The 21,423-nt window shown below is 34.9% G+C and overlaps 1 protein-coding gene across 7 annotated transcripts in view; it reads right to left on the bottom strand.

Annotated features, from left to right (window-relative positions):
* Positions 1 to 21,423, bottom strand: part of LOC128207673 (RNA-binding protein Nova-1-like) — a 33,557-nt gene that overhangs the window by 8,642 nt on the left and 3,492 nt on the right. For 4 of the 7 annotated variants that reach the window (XM_052910732.1, XM_052910726.1, XM_052910730.1 and 1 more), the window contains exons 2-5: positions 19,103 to 19,171; positions 7,010 to 7,171; positions 2,749 to 2,909; positions 291 to 444 (exon numbers count right to left, since the gene is read on the bottom strand). In XM_052910732.1, the coding sequence (XP_052766692.1) occupies positions 291 to 444; positions 2,749 to 2,909; positions 7,010 to 7,171; positions 19,103 to 19,171 (546 nt within the window). The remainder of the gene's footprint in view (positions 1 to 290; positions 445 to 2,748; positions 2,910 to 7,009; positions 7,172 to 19,102; positions 19,172 to 21,423) is intronic. The other 3 variants (XM_052910727.1, XM_052910728.1, XM_052910731.1) reach the window with 3 other exon arrangements.

The raw sequence follows: 21,423 nt of genomic DNA, 5'->3' as shown, positions 1-21,423 counted from the left end.
AAGAGCAGAGCAAGCAGATGCCAAGGATCTGTTGTTTTATTTTTCAAGTCATATAGGGTCATAACTTCACCAGAGACCACCATTACAGCCATGTGTTATGGGCATGTAAACACAAGAGCTTTTAATCACTCGCAACATGTAAACTAACTTTGATGTGAACATCTTGAACGGTCTTCTCAGTGGCCAAGTTATGGCAAAGGTTAAAAATAAAGCACGTCTACTGCAACAACACTATAGAGATACCTCAACTTTTTGAATAAAGAAGGTTATAAAGCTACTATGGCACACACCTGCAACTGTGATACATCTTTCGGGAAGGTTTGTTTCTTTTGACTTCTGTGAGATTTGAACGTAGGCACCGCTTTCTTCCTTGATCTGTTTGATGAAGTTACCCCCCTTGCCAATGATCATCCCTGCGGTGCTGTTCGGCACAAGAATCTTCACCTGAAAGACACGCCTTTGTTAGAATTACAGCTTCAACAGTGATTGTCACAGTATTAATGCCTACATTAGTACATAGATTGTTAATGAATTTAATTACTTCTGATAATAGTGTTTTATATATATATATATATATAGCTTATGAAAGTTCAAGCATTATTTAGAAATATTGTCTACTTAAATCATGATGAAAGGAAAGGCCATAATGTCCCAATATTTTGTTTTACACAAGTGTATAATGTGCCCAATGATGTTTGAATGGTGAATATGAGGGTGATAATGATGAATGTGGGTGGATGGGGTGAACATGATTTGCACTTGGTCAATATTGCTTATTATGAGAACAATAAAAACATAAAGAAATAAAGCCTGTTTTTCCACTAAGGTTAACTACAAATGTGCGAAGCGGATATGTTGCCTGCTGGGAGTATCCATCATTCACAAACCATATTTAGTAATAATGTTTTATGCACCATAGAAATTAAATATTTTCATATAGAGTGAAAATCTTTTTATAACATAGGCAAAAACATTGTTCAAATTGCATCTAGTCCTCGCATATTTCGAGAAAAGCATGGAAAAAAACCCTGCTTGATCAACCAATATTATCAAGAGCCAAAACTCCGGAGATGATAATGCTCACTGGCTGATTATTGAACACAGTTCAGAAGAGTTTATAATCCGATCTGACTGATGATCAAACTAAGTTGGGATATAATACCAATAAACATTGTAGCCAAGTTTGATAGAGACGTGTTCAAGCTAGAATGCAGACAAAGTGAATTTGGTCAAATTTTAGCAATTTAAGGGCCTGAACTCAGGGGTTAAAATTGGGATGAACTCAGGTCAGATATTATGCTGTTAAACGTTGTGACCAAGTTTGGTCAAGATAACAAATTCAAAAGTTATAAAGCAGACATAAAAGAGAGACGCTGCGGATGCCACTGCGCAAAATGATCCCCATGTCTGCCATGCTAGGCTGGCTACATGATGTACAAAATACAAGTAAGCGTACTGCATTTACTATTATATTATTATAAAAGCATATGTGTTAATAAAGTGCCGTGTGCACCTTATCTCTCAATTACCTTCAAAAAAGCATGATCAGTAGCTAATTTGTATGAAAGGTTTGCATTTATCTCATGTTATGAACCATATGTGAGGCAGAGTTGGATGAACCTTGGTGGAATGCCTGTAATATGCCAGACACACTTGATGTATATGTTGCCCTTGAATATCCTGTTTTCAATACTCATCCCTCACAAGTCTGTTTTGTTCACCTCTGATTTTTTTATTTCATTGTAATGTTATAGTTTAGCTAAAGTCAAGGTGAACTTTCAGTCAAATAAGGGAGAAGTTTGACATTTTTTGGAGACTTCTTCTCCCCAGTTTCCATCTACATGATGAGTGAAAGGCTGATACTGATTACAAGTAATATGATTGTGTATGTGCAACAATTACAATACAGGCAATGAAACAAATGCTAAGTATGTAAATGTATTCCTTGTAGAATAAAGAAAACTGAAGGAAATCCAAGCTGTTGTTGGAGGATTGTCAATAATGGTTTAATCATATGACATGGTAGACAGTGTTCTAGTGATTCACAGTGAAATACTGGAATCCCCACAACATTATGTAAATCTCCTGTCTCTCAGACAAAATGACCTTTTAGTTTAGTTCAAGTGACATTTCAACAATCTCTTAAAATATTCTCTATTCTACTTTCCAACACTAAGCTTCTGCGTTTCAGTGATAAAACATCAAGCAAAACTAGCAACACTTATTCCACAGTAAATTGTATGATGGACTACAAATACTTTATTTTCCCCAAGGTAAATGCATCACTGCCAAAATGTTTTTTTTGTATGACATCATCTAACAATCTATAGATACATGTGACTCTCTTGCAGTTACTAGTTTTCTCTGATGTAAGCTTCAACACCCTAATATAAATTGGGATGAAATGATCATGAATGAAATGAAATGATATTAAAATGGTTTTAATTGTTGCTATTTAAGTTTCACATCACGCCAAAGGTCTAAAAGGAAATACTGGTATTTGGGAAGTAAAAAAAACATGTTTCTATGGAAACTTGTTTGAAACAAAAAAACTTTTCAAGGAAATTCAAGATATGGATAGTTTAAATTAAATTTCAGCTCTAAAATTAACTTCAAACCGGTCCTTATGACGCACACAAATCAGAGAAGAGTACACGGAAACTGATTGTTGCCTTGTGGGCACCAATTACTGTAAGCAGAAACTTAGTGCTTGACAATGGAGATGAAAGGATGAAAACGATGACTTACATTGACCACAGTTACCTGTCTGTGCCTCTCGAAATTATTTTTTGACACCTCTGGTTTTGGATTGGGGTCAGGCTTTTCTCGAATTTTTTCCATGATAAAGTTGTGGACCTTTCTGACGGAATCAGCGGCCCCCATGATAAGGCAAACACGTTCTGTTGTTCCTGGAAGAGACAATACAATACATTTTATAACCGACTACCTTAGAGGGAGATTATATTAAAGGCTTTCTACATTTATAATATAAATTATAATCCCACAATACTGCATCATTTTTATTACCAAAATATATTTGCTGTTAGATCAATTTGTTTCATGTAGTTTCTATCAATGATACAATGGACGGGAAAGTTGGGTGTGGTGAAAAAGTGTTCAGTTGCCTTAAATAATTGTCCTTGACATTGCCAGAAGCCCTTGTTAGAAGTAAAAACTGGAAGTCCCAACAACTCTACATTTGTTAAGCTAGCATTTCATATATGCTTTCCGGTGATCTATAGATACTTATCAGTGAAATAAGAATGATATTTCACTGTTTGAAACAATGAAATTACAATGTCATGTACAATTAACTGTTGAAGGCATAAAATATTAAAAACACGAGCTGTCACAAAGAAAGAGCGCTCGAACATTTTCCCCATTTTGACCAGAATTTCTAAGTTGAATTATAAAAGGCCATACCGTAACTTACATAACAAGCAAGATAATTATCTGACTAGATTAGTTAAGTAGGTTGAATGCTTGGGAGCCACTGTGTAAAGTTTTAATGCAATACATCAAGTAGTTGCTGAGATTTTTACATATGCACATACAAAACACTAACCAGAATTTTTTTTAAGTGGAATAATAATTGGCCATAATTTGCATTACAAGCACGATAATTATCTGACTTGATAAGCTAAATAGGTTGGACGGTTGGGAGCCCTTGTATAAATTTTCAATGCAATCAATCAAGTAGTTGCTGACATATTGACTTGTGCACGCTAACTTGCTGAACCTAAACCAGAAATCTAAGTCGACTAATCAAGGTCCATCATTTGTATTAGATGCAAAGTAGAGTTATCTAACTTGGTAAATAGGTTGGATGGTTGGGAACTATTGTATAACATTTTAATGAATATATCAAGTAGTTGCTGATATATTAATTTATGTGTGCTTAAATGCAAAACCATAACCCGAATTTCTTATCCAGAATTTTTAAGTTCAATATTAAAGGGCCAGAATTTGCATAAAATGCAAGGTAAAGTTATATAACTTATTTAAATATATAGTTTGATGGATGGGCACATGTGTCTATGGTTTCAATTCAACACTATTTCCTGAGATATTAACTTAAAGGTGCTTCCCTGCAAAACCTTTACCATTGTTTGATGCCAACTCAGTTGTGAGAAGTAAAGCTCCCATATTTATTGAATAGTCAAGCTTATAATTGTTAGGTCTGTGTAAGGCTAAGATTGCAATATTTTTCACCTTGTAACACCAAAAGTACCAGTTTCACTGTGACAATGCCACCCAAGAAATATAGCTTTTGTGTTCATCTAGAGATATAAATAACGATCTTAGACTGAAACAAACAATTATCCTCCGTGTAATAAAAGTGATGATCTGACAATGAGCCTACATGGTTTGCTTTCCTTCATAATAGTGCACAGTGTGACATATATCAAGGACAAACAAGGACAAGTCTGTTAACTGTCACGTTAGCAACAATAGAATAGGCAACCTCCAGGCGAGGTGCCATCTCTCTTCAGAAAATAATCCCAGAAAAAAATGGTGATTTACTGTCATGGGAAGATTGTAAGACAAAGCAGTTAGATTTTTTTTTGCAACGTTCCAATATAAATCCATTGTGTCAATATTTTTTTTCATTCTTTTAAATTTCAGTAAAGACTGTCTGTTTAATCAGAAAGTACATCCTTTTCATGATTATTAAAGATCAAGATAAGAGAAATCAGCAAACACAGGAGATGTCTTATGATATATTCCGCATCTTGAGTGGAAGTGTGTGTGATAGGCATCCAATCAATACATCAGGCCTGAAACTTCCCGACCACTGACAGCACACATCCACTAAAGAAGGTGATGACAGAAAACCACTACACATGTTGAAGAATGAATGCAAAAAGGTTGTATGTTACTTTAAATAAAGAAGTAGATAAGAAGTTTTTGCTGTCACCCATTGACATATCTACAAAAATTCTTATCAAGCTCTAGTTACAATGGTCTGAAGTATTCTTGATTCCTTCAAATAAATATTCTCAATTCCATTTAATATTGAGTAATTGCTGTACCGAAGTTCTAATAGCATTCAAACAACTGTGGTCTTTATGTAAAAGTTTTCTTTTCTAACAGGCAGTTAAAATGATGCTATTTATATCAACAGATTATATAAAAATCAGTCACAGGGGAAAGGTATAGATCTTTACTTGATGAAGGTAGTAGCCCTGCAAGTATCTGTTTTTCTCAGTTACGTCAAGATAATAATTGTAGCCTCAGTTATGTGGCTGGGTACACATGTGCCAATGTCATTGTTAACCAGATTGCCAAGTTCCATATCAATATCTAAGCGTTCATGTCAAGTTTCTTGGATATCTTGTAATACTTTGCTAAGAGGCAGCCGGACAATATAAAGTTTATTTAGAGTACTCAATTCAATTTTTGACCCTTGTGGTACTGACCTTGGTCTTGTGCATGACACACCATCTCATCATGGTAAACCTTCATGGAAAGATTTTGAAAATCCTATAATTCATGGTCAAGATACAGCCTAGGCAAGGATCAGTCCAGATGGACATTCTTACACAGTCACTTACGCAGCATTACAGAACCACCATTAAGACAGCTATGTCCAGTTCACAGCAAGTGTGCTCGACAAAAACCATCTACATAAAGGCAATAACAATTCTTCCAAAAAAAATACTGACATTCAGGCTATGACAATTCTTCAAAACGCATATGAGCCTAAAAGGTTTTATCAACTTGCATCATGTTCAATATTCTGTAATAAGGGAATGAATAAAAGTGACACTTAATAACCATGGAGATTTCATCATCAAGGATAAATAAGTGGAAAAGAGTTGCTTGATTGTTGTTTCTGCTATTATTTCCCTAACAGTTATTACTACACAGGAATTAATACTGAACAGCTAAATAACATAGATCAAGTTTTTTTTAATTTCCAGCCAAAAAGGTTACTTTTTACAAAATGAATGACAATACTTCATAAGTTCAGGCAAGGATATAATAAGCAAGGAGAGAACAGGAAGCTAGGTCACCACAGTCTTCCTTGTCATTAACAGGAGCTGGTCACTTTTTATTATCAAGCACGTTTGACCTCATAAATTTATTGGCAAAACTTTCATATAGGGCCATTATCTGTCACAACTAAATATGGAAAACTAATAAAAATCCTAATTAAATTAAAAGGTTTGTTTAGTTTAATGCAACTGCAATCTTTCAAATTAAAATGCCTCCAAGACATAAAATGATCCAAGTTTATAGAAGCTGTGTGAAAAGCTGGTAATTAAATGTTTCCCCACAAGCAATGTCAACGGAGTATTGGCTGCATGAATCACTTTAATTACCTACTTACAGTCAAATAATTATGAAAATTTTCGAAACAGCATATTGCTAGATTATTTTGAACTCTTAATTGGTTATGTTCCAATCAAAATGAAATCACTACAAATTTCATAAAAGTAAATTATAATTTTCATTTTTTACCGTACTGATTAAAAAGTAATATGCAGTTGTGACTCAGTGAATTTATTCCTAACTACAATTAATGTAATGTATTAAATTTGCATTTCATTAAAATGTAGATCTGAATACATTCACTTCGAGTTTTAAAATTATCATATCAGCGGAAAAATTGCGTACGTAAAAATAATGTTTCTTTTATGCTTTATGGTGAAATCTCATGTTATTTTCACTGCCATTATTTTCTCTACAGTAAAAATATCAATTCCATATTTCACTGTAATTATTAATTTTGGTTTCTGTGTTGCTTTATAAAAAAAGATTGTTTCTCACCGTATTTTACAGTTAGCGCCAATTAAATTGACATTATTTCTCAAATTTTGGCATAAAAGAAACAAAACATTTGTTGAACTTTGGTGTAAGATCCAATTAATATCACTTCTGATCACAGAAAATTACATTTTTAATGTGGTTTCACCACTCATGAAAAATATTGCCTCCTGAGATCATTCCGTGATATAAATCCTGATCTTACACCAAATTTTAACAAATATCCTCTATATGTTACCTGGCCTCTGTGGATTACCTGGGTAGAAATCATTGGCCTTGGACATTTTGACTCGAGCGCCTGCTTCTTTTTGTACATGCGCAATCGTCTCGCCCCCCTTGCCGATAATAGCCCCTGCCGCAATGCTGGGTACCAGGATCTTGAGGTGAACATTGTCTGCACCTGAAAAAAATAAATAGCAATAGGTAATGCAACAAATATGTATAAAATTCATTTTCCTTATCATTCTCATGTCACTTTATGAGCACATTCAAGCACAATGTTGAAAATATGACACTTAAATGTGTGAATGGCTCCATCAAAGTTATGAATTGTATTACTGGCAATGTAGCAATTGTTGAATCCAAAACTCCTGAAAAGAAAATCTTAAATGATTCATGAACACACTTTCCGAAAAGTGTAGACAGAATATTATATAGCGAAAAGTGTAGACAGAATGATATACAGCCAGTAGGTAATCAGACTCTCCTCATGCAATATTCTGAGATAGATATGTGTGTATAAATTGCCTAGTAATCAGCTTATTATTTTGACATCATACTGATAATGATGTGTCAGCATTTTTATATGACCTAGACAGGAGTAAAAATCATCCCCAAGTGATACATTCATTATACACAGAGGTCAGAAAATAATACACACCACTTGGCGCATCATTTTTAAGCTATGATGAGGGACATGTTAGGATTTAAATAACAAGACAATTAGCAGAACCATTGTATGCTCCCTGAAGGCAATATTTAAGTACACATTCAGCTGTCGTAAATTGAGTGACATACATTTTAGGCCAATGCAAACTTTCATTTTACATTACACATTGCATTTTAAAGAAAATAAACTCTTATCAAGATATACAAACATTCAGATACAATCATACATGTATCTTTCCATACAAACACTTCAACATAACCATACATGTATCTTTCCATACAATTACTTAAACACAATCATACATGTATCTTTCCATACAAACACTTCAACACAATCATACATGTATCTTTCCATACCAACACTTAAACACAATCATACATGTATCTTTCCATACAATTACTTAAACACAATCATACATGTATCTTTCCATACAAACACTTAAACACAATCATTCATGTATCTTTCCATACAAACACTTCAACACAATCATTCATGTATTGTTCAATACAAACACTTCAACACAATCATTCATGTATCGTTCCATTACGAACACTTCAACACAATCATACATGTATCGTTCCATTACGAACACTTCAACACAATCATACATGTATCGTTCCATTACAAACACTTCAACACAACCATACATGTATCGTTCCATTACAAACACTTCAACACAATCATACATGTGTCGTTCCATTACAAACACTTCAACACAATCATACATGTATCGTTCCATTACGAACACTTAAACACAATCATACATGTATCGTTCCATTACAAACACTTCAACACAATCATACATGTATCGTTCCATTACAAACACTTCAACACAATCATTCATGTATCGTTCAATACAAACACTTCAACACAGTCATACATGTATCGTTCCATTACAAACACTTCAACACAATCATACATGTATCGTTCCATTACAAACACTTCAACACAATCATACATGTATCTTTCCATTACGAACACTTCAACACAATCATACATGTATAGTTCCATTACAAACACTTCAACACAATCATACATGTATCGTTCCATTACAAACACTTCAACACAATCATACATGTATCTTTCCATTACAAACACTTCAACACAATCATACATGTATCTTTCCATTACGAAGACTTCAACACAATCATACATGTATATTTCCATTACGAACACTTCAACACAATCATACATGTATCGTTCCATTACAAACACTTCAACACAACCATACATGTATCGTTCCATTACAAACACTTCAACACAACCATACATGTATCGTTCCATTACAAACACTTCAACACAATCATACATGTATCGTTCCATTACAAACACTTCAACACAATCATACATGTATCTTTCCATTACGAAGACTTCAACACAATCATACATGTATATTTCCATTACAAACACTTCAACACAATCATACATGTATCGTTCCATTACAAACACTTCAACACAATCATACATGTATTGTTACATTACAAACACTTCAACACAATCATACATGTATCTTTCCGAATAAACACTAAGACACAATCATACATGTATATTTCCATATAGAAAATGACTTATGAAAGCTAGACTGATGAAGATGAGGAAAGGCTTAACTTGGAAACTGTTGTCTGCTGCATGGGCTCATCCCTGTAGTTGTCAATGTAATAATGTATTAAAGAGGTATGGTTATATGGACTAATATAAACTACACATTGACCATCTGTTGTATCAAAATAATTTATTTTTTCCTTTATTGATTAAGTCCTGTGGTAAAACACCCTCCTCGGTCTCCCCATCAATCAACTTGTGCCATAAAAGCAGTGAACACATGGTATCTGGTTACGGCCATATTTACAAGAAACCATTGATTAAAGGAGGGATCTAGTAGCAACTATTAATTAAGGGATGGAACAAGTGACTTCCAATTAAGGAGATAGAAATTCCTGCCAGATGAACAGAGTGTTATGGTTTATGTCACTACACCCTAGAACCTACAGTGTTCTTGACCTGTAGGGAGGTCATGAAGACCAGTTCACAGAGATAAAGTTAACATTTAGGTGATGGTATATATCTCAGACCTAAGATCTGCTGATGGGTTTACTGTTTTTGCTTGTCTTAAATTATAACAGAGACCAAAATAACCTATAACATTCCATCTTGGCATCTTGCACTGTTGTTATATATAACTCAAGTGAAGACAGTTACCATAGTGCATGTGAAAGGTTAAAAACTTCCTTGAAAGCACTGAGACAGATTCTTAATTCGACCAAATCTATGGAACCATCATATACCCATTTTTTATATTTTTTGGTCAGATTAATTATCAAAGAAAGACAAAACTGAACTTTACTTTCAGTAATTTAATGGAAGCCACAACTATACAGTTGATATAACATCAATATTTTCTTTCAAGCAATTGAATAACTATAGCAACCCGAGAAAGAAAAACAAAGTGTTTAAAACAGACAAAATCGAAGAGACTGCGGCATGCAGGTTCTCTGTTGAACCTAAGTGTGGCTCATATATTCTATTGAAGCATGTGAGAGGTATGTACAAATGATAGTAAAACATACCAAATGCCTTGATAAGCCTTCACCTTATTTTAAGACACACAGGTATGCCTATTACACCTGGCTGTATCCTGGTGGTGCAATAATATAATCATGCAGATTATAAATGTGTTACATGTGTTTAGTCCAATTTTTACAACACTACAGAACCCTGGAAACAAGTGATTTTCTTAAATCACAAACAGTGTTGAGGAGAGGATGATAATGGTCAAATATTTGCATAACACTGATAGTAAAATGTATTATATTCTGTACTACCAACTGTTTTTTTAATGCTTATGAATGTAACTGTACTCAATTTGATTTCATTTTAATATCAAGCAGACGTACAATGTGAGAGTATGTTTAAATCACCTAGGGCAACCAACAATGTCCTTCATGGCGAACTCTTAGTGCAAATAGAAATTTTAAAACTGAGAAGTATGGTTGAATTCACATTGAATAAACATCGCCTTAAAGATATATAACTTTTAAGAGGTGGCCATTTAAAGTAAGTGGGGTTTAACCACACGGCAGACAGACTGCCAATTGTGTGGGGGCAAAACTACAGCTAATCATGTTCTATAATGTGTAACCGACTTGTTATGCCATTGGAATAGAACCACTCAAATTACAGATACAATTTAAAAGACTATCAGTCGATAGAACATCTGACAATCATAACGTATATCTGACTTATTCAATACCATATCGGGCAAAAATCAGTTGTATGTGTAATTTATGTTTAAATAATTGGCGAACCATGCATAGAGTTGCATCATCAGCAAAAACTTTAACTGTCAAAATATAAATGATGATTTAGTCTAGTTTATAGAGAAGGCATGCTAGGCTGAATATTTTTATCAAAACTTGGTCCATGATTTGTTGTTGCAACACAAATACAACAAAATCGCTGCAAGCAAAAGTTTAGCCTGGTCTTCTTGTTGATTTTTTGTTTGAAAAGGGTGAATAATTGGACAATTATTAAACTTCCAATTTCCTTTCAATATCTTGAACAGTGTTTGAATTATGGTCAAGGTTAAAGTTTTTGCACTATGGCAGTAACGACAACAGCACCAAGGCTATGACAATACCTAGATATTTTTCCTTCAAAAATGTGCCATCATTTTGTTATGCAGATCTTTCATATAAACAAATCTGTGTTTGGTGGGAATGGTGCCCAAATGACTTGAATTTATGCACAACATTTGTCAGAATGCATTTTACATGACAAAAATATATATTGGATGAAGTCTTAGAACTGTATCTATAGCAATATGAATCATTTACAAGAATGTCGACATTTCCTGTCATGGGACAACCAATCCAGGCTAAAGTCCATTAAAGCCTTGAAGACACCAAGTCAGCAGAATTAACGAGTAGCCAAACATGAACCCTAGCCCAGTAGAATAGCACTGTACAAAAGGAAATAGAAATAGGATTGAACAAACCATTTACCAATCAATATGCTGTATTTAGTGGGAGCTATTATGATTTCATTATAATCAATACAGCCATGTATGGATTTGGCACCAAATATTGTAAATGCTTACATGTTGTATTATAATGAGTTTAGAAGTTTCAACTACAGAACTATGAGTGACTGTTCTGATCTTAAAAGATAAATCAGGATGCTGGTTTGAATATTAAAATAGAAACAAGAAAACTCCTGAAGATCAATAATGATTGCAAGGAATCCCTAAAATCTGTTTCCGACATATCTATGAATCATCAGGCTGCAACTAAAAATGTACACACAAGTGGCTGTCAGAGTGTTTCTGGAATCTGGAATAAGAGTTTAAGAACAATCTTTCCAGTAGAGTTCAAATTGATGAACTCATTAGAAAGCCCTTTCAGTTTGTCAAACAAGTACAATGTTTATCTGACATTGTGATAATAGATTCAAGATCAGGAATGTATATAACGGCTGAGCTAGGTAAAACAAAATTGATCTGCACGGCTGAGCTAGGTAAAACAAAATTGATCTGCACCGTCAGCAATATCCCTGATGTTTTAACTTTCACAATGGCTTGCCTTAATCATGTATGATGAAATATCAGCTTTCTTAAACGAGTAGCAAGTATAGACAGTATTACTGAGGACAGTTTTGTCCGTCTGTGAGTGTTAAACATATTAATGAGGATGAAGATTTGGCTGATGTTTTTATCAATGTTTAGCTTTTTGAACAAAAAACTACCAGTTCTTAAGTCATTTTTACCAAGGTGTGTATATGCAGCACCCATGAAAATACAAGCTCTTGAATCAATAGGTAGTTGAAATGTGTGTATATATGAATGTAAGGCAGCTAGGTAAGTGCTGCCAGGTGCCCCTGTTCTGATACACACCTGTTCTTATTCCCTCATTTATGCCCTTGTCACCCTGTCAGTTTTCTTTATACATAACTGGCCATTAATAACATGCCAATAAAAACTGCAAATAGCTCAAGTATTGCAGTCGATCCTCAAGTCGGAAACAATGCTCACTGTTATCAACACTTACAATGACATTAGTGTATGATAGAACAGCGGTCAACTAAGATTGGGGTCTGACCGAGCATCTGTGTACATGTTATTGCTCATTAAACATGATGGAAAGGAAAACCATGCCCACTCCAGTTTTCTGTGTGATGTATGACGTCCATAACAGGCAGAACATGGGCCTGCTAAAGTGTGTAACCCTTGCAGCCGTCCCAGGGTAGGGCCAATTATCCAGACAGGTCTGTCAGTCCCTGTGGATCTATAAGCAAGAAACATCCAATACAGGATCATCTGATCAGTCCATCACATTGCTCCCATTCCTGTCTTTTTTTAGTTTTGATCAAATATGACCAAATCAGTTCGTGTTCATGTTCAATGTATACCCAACAATTAATCAATACTATAAGTCATATCACAGAGCATGCACAGTTTCTTCAATGTCAAATAGTAGCAGAATATTACTTATGAATATTAAAAACTTCATGTTAGATCAAAGTAGGATTTGAACTTCAGAAAAAATGAAAAGCGACAGAACCTTTCAATGTAGGACATCTGTCCCACTGTGATCAGCAGTCCTCCACAGTTAATGGATCACCCCTTAAGATGGCCGGAACAGACACAAACTTTACCTTGACATTCACCAAAGTTATGTTAATATACAAAATTTCTATGTTATATTTCTTGCTTCCTTACAATACCCATCCTTAATCTCTTTCATAGCTATTAACTACAAAGTAAATCATTATAATTGTCTATCAAAAAGTCACTACAGCATTAGCAACATTTCTAGCAGTGTTACAACTTGTCTTTGCAGGAGGACCTCAAAGCTTATTGAAAATGAATATTAAACATCAGCTAATACCCAAACCTTGATTAATAACATCCAAACAATTATGTAGATTAATAAGAAGTTGTTGCACTGAGCACAATCACGCAGTTTCAATGTATCAATACCTGCATATCTTATTTCAATATTACTTTATAGCTGAATAGCCACTTTTTCATTTTAATATTGATGCTATCATGACACTATTCCTTCGAAGAAAAATGACTGATGATAAATTTTTAGCATAGTTTTCAAAAGGACAGGGTGCTGCAGAAGAAGGACAGGGTGCTGCAGAAGGACTGGGTGCTGCAGAAGGACTGGGTGCTGCATAAGGACTGGGGGCTGCAAAAGGACTGGGTGCTGCCAAAGGACTGGATGCTGCAGAAGGACTGGGTGCTGCAGAAGGACTGGGTGCTGCAAAAGGACTGGGTGCTGCAAAAGGACTGGGTGCTGCAAAAGGACAGGGTGCTGCAAAAGGACTGGGTGCTGCAGAAGGACTGGGTGCTGCAAAAGGACTGGATGCTGCAAAAGGACTGGATGCTGCAAAAGGACTGGGTGCTGCAAAAGGACTGGGTGCTGCAGAAGGACTGGGTGCTGCAAAAGGACAGGGTGCTGCAAAAGGACTGGGTGCTGCAAAAGGACTGGGTGCTGCAAAAGGACTGGATGCTGCAAAAGGACTGGGTGCTGCAGAAGGACTGGGTGCTGCAAAAGGACTGGGTGCTGCAAAAGGACTGGGTGCTGCAAAAGGACTGGGTGCTGCAAAAGGACTGGGTGCTGCAGAAGAAGGACTGGGTGCTAAGGGAGAAAAGGTCACATTGTATCAGGATAGAAGACTTTTAAACATAAGAAATTGTGATAAATTGAAGTAATATTACTTTTAAAATCCCAAATATGTTTAGGTACTTATAATAATATAAGTTTTAATCAAAACAAGAGTCGGCACAGTATGTGAAGAACACCTACGAATGTGACATTGAACAAGATCAGTACATGAAAAAGTTAAAGCCTAGACCAACTATACTCTATGTCCTTATATGCAGCATTCCAAGGTCAACAAAAACTAAGTGTGACCTTGACCTTAGAGGAAAAGACACAGGTCTTGCATGCGACAAGTTGTCTTGGTAGGTCAAACACATAAGGCAAGTTATTTTTCAAATCTTTCCATATAAAAGAAAGAAATTGAGCGGGACACATGGACGGACAGCCGGTATGGAAGTGCGATTTAAATATGCCTACTTTTGGGAGCAAAATAAAGGAAATATTTGACAGTCTATGAAGGCAGAAGGGTGCCTTTGTTGGTTTCCAAAAGGGAAAAAGGGTGTCTTTGTTGGTTTCCAAAAGGAAAGAAGGGTGCCTTTGTTGGGTCTCCAAAAGGAAAGAAGGGTGCCTTTGTCTGTCTCCAAAAGGAAAGAAGGGTGCCGTTGTCGGTCTCCAAAAGGAAAGAAGGGTGCCGTTGTTGGTCTCCAAAAGGAAAGAAGGGTGCCGTTGTCGTTCTCCAAAAGGAAAAAAGGGTGCCGTTGTCGGTCTCCAAAAGGAAAGAAGGGTGCTGTTGTTGGTCTCCAAAAGGAAAGAAGGGTGCCGTTGTTGGTCTCCAAAAGGGAAGAAGGGTGCCGTTGTTGGTCTCCAAAAGGAAAGAAGGGTGCCGTTGTTGGTCTCCAAAAGGGAAGAAGGGTGCCTATGCTGATCTCTGCGAGGGCAGGAGGAAACCAAAACTACTGCCATAACTTTTAAGCAAACACCTTATTATAATGTCACTTCCTTATGTACAAAAGATGATTCTTCTTAATACATTGTGCAACAATTTCACACAAAGCTGACATGCACTTAGTCTGTATGAGAATAAAGCAACAAAAAATAATTATTTCTATCTCACATTCTCATTTCTCACAATTGCTTGATTAAATAAATTCATTATTGACTTTCAGTTGTTTTTAATCCTGAAGAACTACGGCAACTGCCATTTTCTGCAAACAGCTGATTCAGCAGTTATTTCTCCAATACATGAAGAAGTTCATTTGTGTCATACAAACCTCAGTCACTGAGAAGAACACGTCAACTGAAACTGATTTGCCTGCAGAAACCAGGATGATAATAATTACTAAAGGACAGACTGTCCAACATGTCTTCATTCATTAACTAACAAAAGCAAAGAGATGGTGAATAAATGAGTATTCAGACAGCTACAGTGGGTGGAGATCTCAGGAGTATCAGGCTGCAGGCAACCCTTTTATAAACATGCAGTTGACAAAACCTGAAGCCCCTGGGAATATCATGTGACAAACTCATATGAACTTCTCATAATTATGTAGTGATCCTCAAAGTCAACGTTCACACTCCCACCATAATTCATCTCCTCAAGATCTCCATGCCCATGCCTATAAGTAAAGTGTCTTACAGCATTTTGCATAAATTAAGTGATATGACCATTCTGAATGTTGTAGGTTATGACAGGAATGAAAGTCCACCCAGACTCTAGTTACCAAGAACACAGCTTGGTTTGTAGTTGTTGCAGGGCTTATGTGTAAGTTTGAATACAACCAATTGTTTCATGGATGCTAATTTAAAGCAATAACTTTGCTGTAAAAAAGTATGGATTACATCTTACACTTGGGTAGGCATGCACATAGCCAGTACTGTACAGATCATGAGGTCCAACATGAATGTGTGTTGAGATACTTATCATCTTAAAAACAAATCAATGAAGCAAGTCTCTCATAATGGAGTATCACTTTGGCCCAGGAGGTTTTCATCAACCACAAACACCAGCAATTTATAACATTCATGTGATGATCTGTTATATTAAAGAAATCCAAATTAATCATTAATTTACTTTTACTTTATGAAAAATACTACAACCAATCAATGACAATCATATGATTCCTAGGTGTGGAAAGGTTAACTGAAAGTCCACTTACCATAGGGGTCAGTCCAAGAGTAGGGCCCTAGATTGCTCATATCTTGCCAAGTCATCATAATTGTCTGCCAGTAAAGGGCAAGTTAGCCACATGTGATGTCACGAGTTAATAATGTATCAACGTTTTCTCCACTGCCCTAGACATGATAGCCAGGTGAACAAGGACGACAATCACTCCCAGTATGTCACAGATATCTAACAGTCACACACACTGTCACAATATCTAAACCCCCTATCTCCGGCATATACTTAATATACATTTACACATATCAGTCACACATAATTTATATGTACACTACAGTAACTCAAGTCAAATACAATCATGCCGCATAAAGGAAGATAAGCCAACATTATTTTCCTTTTAATCCTTAAGCACAATGAAATGTTTAAATTTATGACAATGATAATCCAACATGTCACTTTTTTGTGTAAAATGTACAGAACAATATAGCCGGTTATCAATCATTAATTGATGGACTCAGGGAGCAGACCAGGACTTAAAAGTTACATGTGAATATCACATACATATACACAAGTCATCTACACAATAACCCGTCGATCATAATTATGATGAGACTAACAGCCAAGCCAGACATTAAAGTTAACAATATATGAATATGAAAATCTAGAGGCCTGCTGATGATTACACTATGTTTAGTCTGTGAATAAATGATTGAGTAAATTATTTAAATTACAAAATACATGTACATGTATAGGAGATATACATGTACATGTATAGGAGATAAACATGTACAGTTTAGAAGGTCTTCAAAGTCCTAATAGTTCAAATGCAGGTACTCACTGTCACATACATACGAAAAGCACACATTAGATCACTGCTTATTTCATACTTTATGATAGTTCATACTTCATGATACACAGTAAGCAAAGAGTTAAGAAACTGTGAATAGAATGTAAATGATTAAATGTAAACTGGTTTTTGAAACCTGAAACATGTTCAGACATGTCCACCAGATAACAATCTTATAAATGGTAAAATAGAAAAAAAAATCTTGTATGTCATTATTTTAATATTAATCATATGTATACACAAGCAGATCCAAGGGCAAAGAGGGGCACATATTTAATATAAAGGGAAAAAAGTATTTAATACAATATGCCAAACTATGCACCATTTCAGACTAGAAATTGTTAAAAAATTAGTGGGAGTTCCCAAGACTCCCTTGCCAGTCCTTCAAACAAAATAAATTTTGGTTCTGAGGGAAAGGCGCAAGTCAAAACGCTACGCCCGTTAGTTACTCAAACATCAAATCCTGGCCCCGCCCCTGATATATCAAGAATGTAATATTGATGATCACTTAAGTCAATGGGTACTTAATAAAATGTAAGGGAAGTAAAAATGATGCACATCATACAATGACATCACTAAGTTTTATGTAAAGAAATCAATTAACTCAGCCTGCTTAAGAAAATTTATCAAAATTTGATGAGAGACAGATAAAATTTGAATTTCCTGGTATTTAGCCATTGCTCATTAAATTGTAATCATTACGCTGTTAAATCAACCGGAAATTAGATAGTGATGATAAAATATATACCAAATGACAAGAATTAGCCATCATGGTCCGATTTCTTTTCTACAGGAAGACAAAGGAAAATGAACTTCTGTTAAGTCAACGATTTCCCTGAATTCGACACCTTTTGAACCCACACTTGGCATACAATCATCATTAAATATCAAACTTATGATATACCATACAGAGAAATTTACCAATACTCAAGGATGCTATGTCTGTTCCCTTTCACAAAGTTGGTGTCATGCATTGGTATGAGAACATTTTTTGAGCTTACTGAATACCATTTTACCATTTATTCCAACAATGCATTCAGGTACTTGCGTAGCATATTAATACACTAACAAGATCCACATGAACATTTTCAAAGAAGCAATTATCAAATATGTGACCATTACGAGGGCTCAAATTTAGCACTTGCATATATATTCGCAAAATGCGAGTTTCGATTTGAAAATGCAAATTGAGATGGTTCTGGAGAAATAGCAACTTTCAATTTGCCTTCTTTCTGCCTTCTTTCTTTTTCTCGTAAATACACATAAAATGATGACGTATACACAAGTGTGTTATGCTTAGCACACACTGTTGGCTGGTATTTCCTGTTCAGATTTTAGGTGGCAGTATTTGGCTAAAATAGTATCAATTTTCAGGCACAGTCCATCATCAGGACAAGCATAAAATCACAAGATTCTTTAAGGGATAGATATTTCAAATCAACGATGGCCGATGCTGATGGTCAAACTTATCCAACATGGAAGCTAGATTTGAATAAACCTTCCATAACAAAAACTGTTACTCAAATGGGTGAAGAAACAGTTTTGCAAGTTCAATTCTTTTCTAAATTCAGGCCCGGCATTACAGATAAAATGTCAAAGAAACATATTTTGAAACAATGTTATCAGATGTGGCCTTGACCTTAGTCATGAAGGGTAACAAGAAAGTATGGGGATCATTGAAGAAACCTGAATAAAAATGTTCTTTTATATTTATAATCAAAACATGTATATATCTCAGGTAAGTATAAATTAATGTTACTCTTTTTATGAAGCTGACCGAGAGATTAAGCGGCAACTTAATGCTCACACTTAGTGGAGCATAAATAGTATACAAAGCAAACACGAAGACTACTGTATAGTTAAGTACATACCTAGTTCTGTCATAGTTGAGGTCTGTTGTGTGCTCATCTCCTCCCCCTCTGGGTATTCATGGCAGGTGGCTGCAAAATGTCCACAATCATACATTCAATATTACAGCTTGGAGATGTCAGTGTAGAGTCAACCTCACCCCAACACTGCAGTGTTGCCATGCCAACATACCAACCTTCACTATGGCAACTATGGGTGTAGTGTGGTGCCTTGTATCACACATGTGTCATGTTTGAATTTTGAAGGTGCCTATAATGTGAAGTGTTGTCATAAAACCATAAATTATGTTTAATTACACCAAAGATTTTACTGAAGTGTGCACTTTTGTATGAAATTCTCAGTACGTTGGCATGTGTGCATTATCTCAAGACCAAATTATAATCATTTGGTATTGATTATAATGTAGTAAACCCATAAAACCTACAGAATGTTCTTCAGTAGATCACAAGACAAACTTTTACTCAGGTAATCTATAAATGTAGATAAAACAGCTTTGTTAAATAAGATCTTTACTTAGAGATCACAACTCCTGCCCAATCCATCTCTGTCTCTACCCTTAACAAAAACTGCACTATTTACAAAAACAAAGTTTCAGTTTGAAAAAAAATTAACTCGAAAACAAAGGCCATTTGTTTTAGAGGCTGTTTTTAGCATTTATGACAGATGTTCTGTAGGTTTTGGTGGGCTTGTCCATTCACAACAGTCTGTGCTATATAACTACGACTAGAGTCACACATGTAACACTCAGATGCAAACTTGGCTCTTCCTTTTTTCCCTTTTAAGTTTCACTTTTATCAAATTTTGAATTTAAAGGTAATACTTTTGGTACAATGTATTGAAACTGTTCCTGGTTGCTAAGGCAGCCTAAGGATTGCTATGTATTTTAAGTCTCACATAAGTCTCGCTCTTGGTATTGCCAAAAGCCTATCATTTAATGTCCATGAACATGTATGTTTAAACTTGATTCATTCAATTTCCTTGTCTAATTTGCCTGTAAGTGGATATCAACAGGCACTCTTGTAATTGATAATATCCTGTAACAGTCCATTTTCTCAAGGGTTCATTGTGGTCCAATCATGTACAAGTGGCTGTAAACAGAACTCTAAGAGAGAAGTAGAAAAACAAAAGTCATAAGCATTAATTAATTTTTTCGGGACACTGAATATTTCATTTCAATACACTAAAATGCCCTAACTGACCAGCTTATTTCAATAATTGTACCAAAAGCATCAAACTTTTTTTGAATCTTGCCTCTCATTGGCTATTTAGATTCTAATATGTTAGAGATAAAACAGGTCCTATTTCAATTTAATTCTATTATCAATTAACATTTTGAACAGACTTTATTCTATATCATGTTAGCCTTGTATTTCAGTTCAACTCATGTTAAACCTTATGAGATGTTTTTAATTAGTGCAATGCATTTTTAATAGCACAAAACTGGTAAAACATTATGAAAACCATTTTAACTGCATTATAACTCTTTGGTACCTTTGAAATGTATATCTGTTATGTATACCGTATTATTGTAACACAGTATTATAACATGCAGCTATGAATTATTACACTTGTTACTTTAACATTAGTTGTGATTTATGCATTAAAGTTTCATGGCAGTCCTGTACAAGCACTTGGCAGTTAACTGTTAAACTAAGTACAAACACATGACAAAAGGCACCTCATACTATCCTGGCTACCTACGTCAACTATAAATCAATTATTGAACATTACATGACGAATACATACACTTCAATATGTGCTTAATCAAGTCATTTGCAAATTTCGCTGAATAATCACATTGAAATACAAGGCTACATAGATATAGAATTAATAATTGAATATTGGATTTATTTAAGCCTGGGAATTTTCTTTATTGATCAGCAAAAATAAATTCAGTTTGCTGGATAAACAACAATACATTAATAATTGTATAAACCGTTAGAAATATATAAGGCTTTAAAATTACTATTAGTGAACTTGTGATTAATAATTATTACAATCAAAAACACAAAGCTATTCCAATACTTTTGAATATACACCTGAAGTGAATGACTGGATTTTAATGATTTTTAAGGTCAAAAGCTTATCAAACTTCGTGGTTAGAACTCTAAATCTTGTCTGGTTAAGTAATAAATGCAGTATAAAGCAATTTATATACCATAAAAAAGTATTCACTCAGGTGTACACTCAAACTAAGCAATTTACACATAAACTTTAGTAATAATTCAAAAACAACCTCCCACCCATTTTGAGTTCCAATTTTTTTTATAAAACTCTTTTTTTGAATATTTCATGTTTACCCAGGCGCAGGTGTAGCCTAAAT

This window comes from Mya arenaria, chromosome 11, assembly GCF_026914265.1.
Source record: "Mya arenaria isolate MELC-2E11 chromosome 11, ASM2691426v1".
Classification (NCBI taxonomy): Eukaryota; Metazoa; Mollusca; class Bivalvia; order Myida; family Myidae; genus Mya; species Mya arenaria.
The sequence above is the reverse complement of the archived record's forward strand: the minus strand, read 5'-3'. Positions and strand labels throughout refer to the sequence as shown.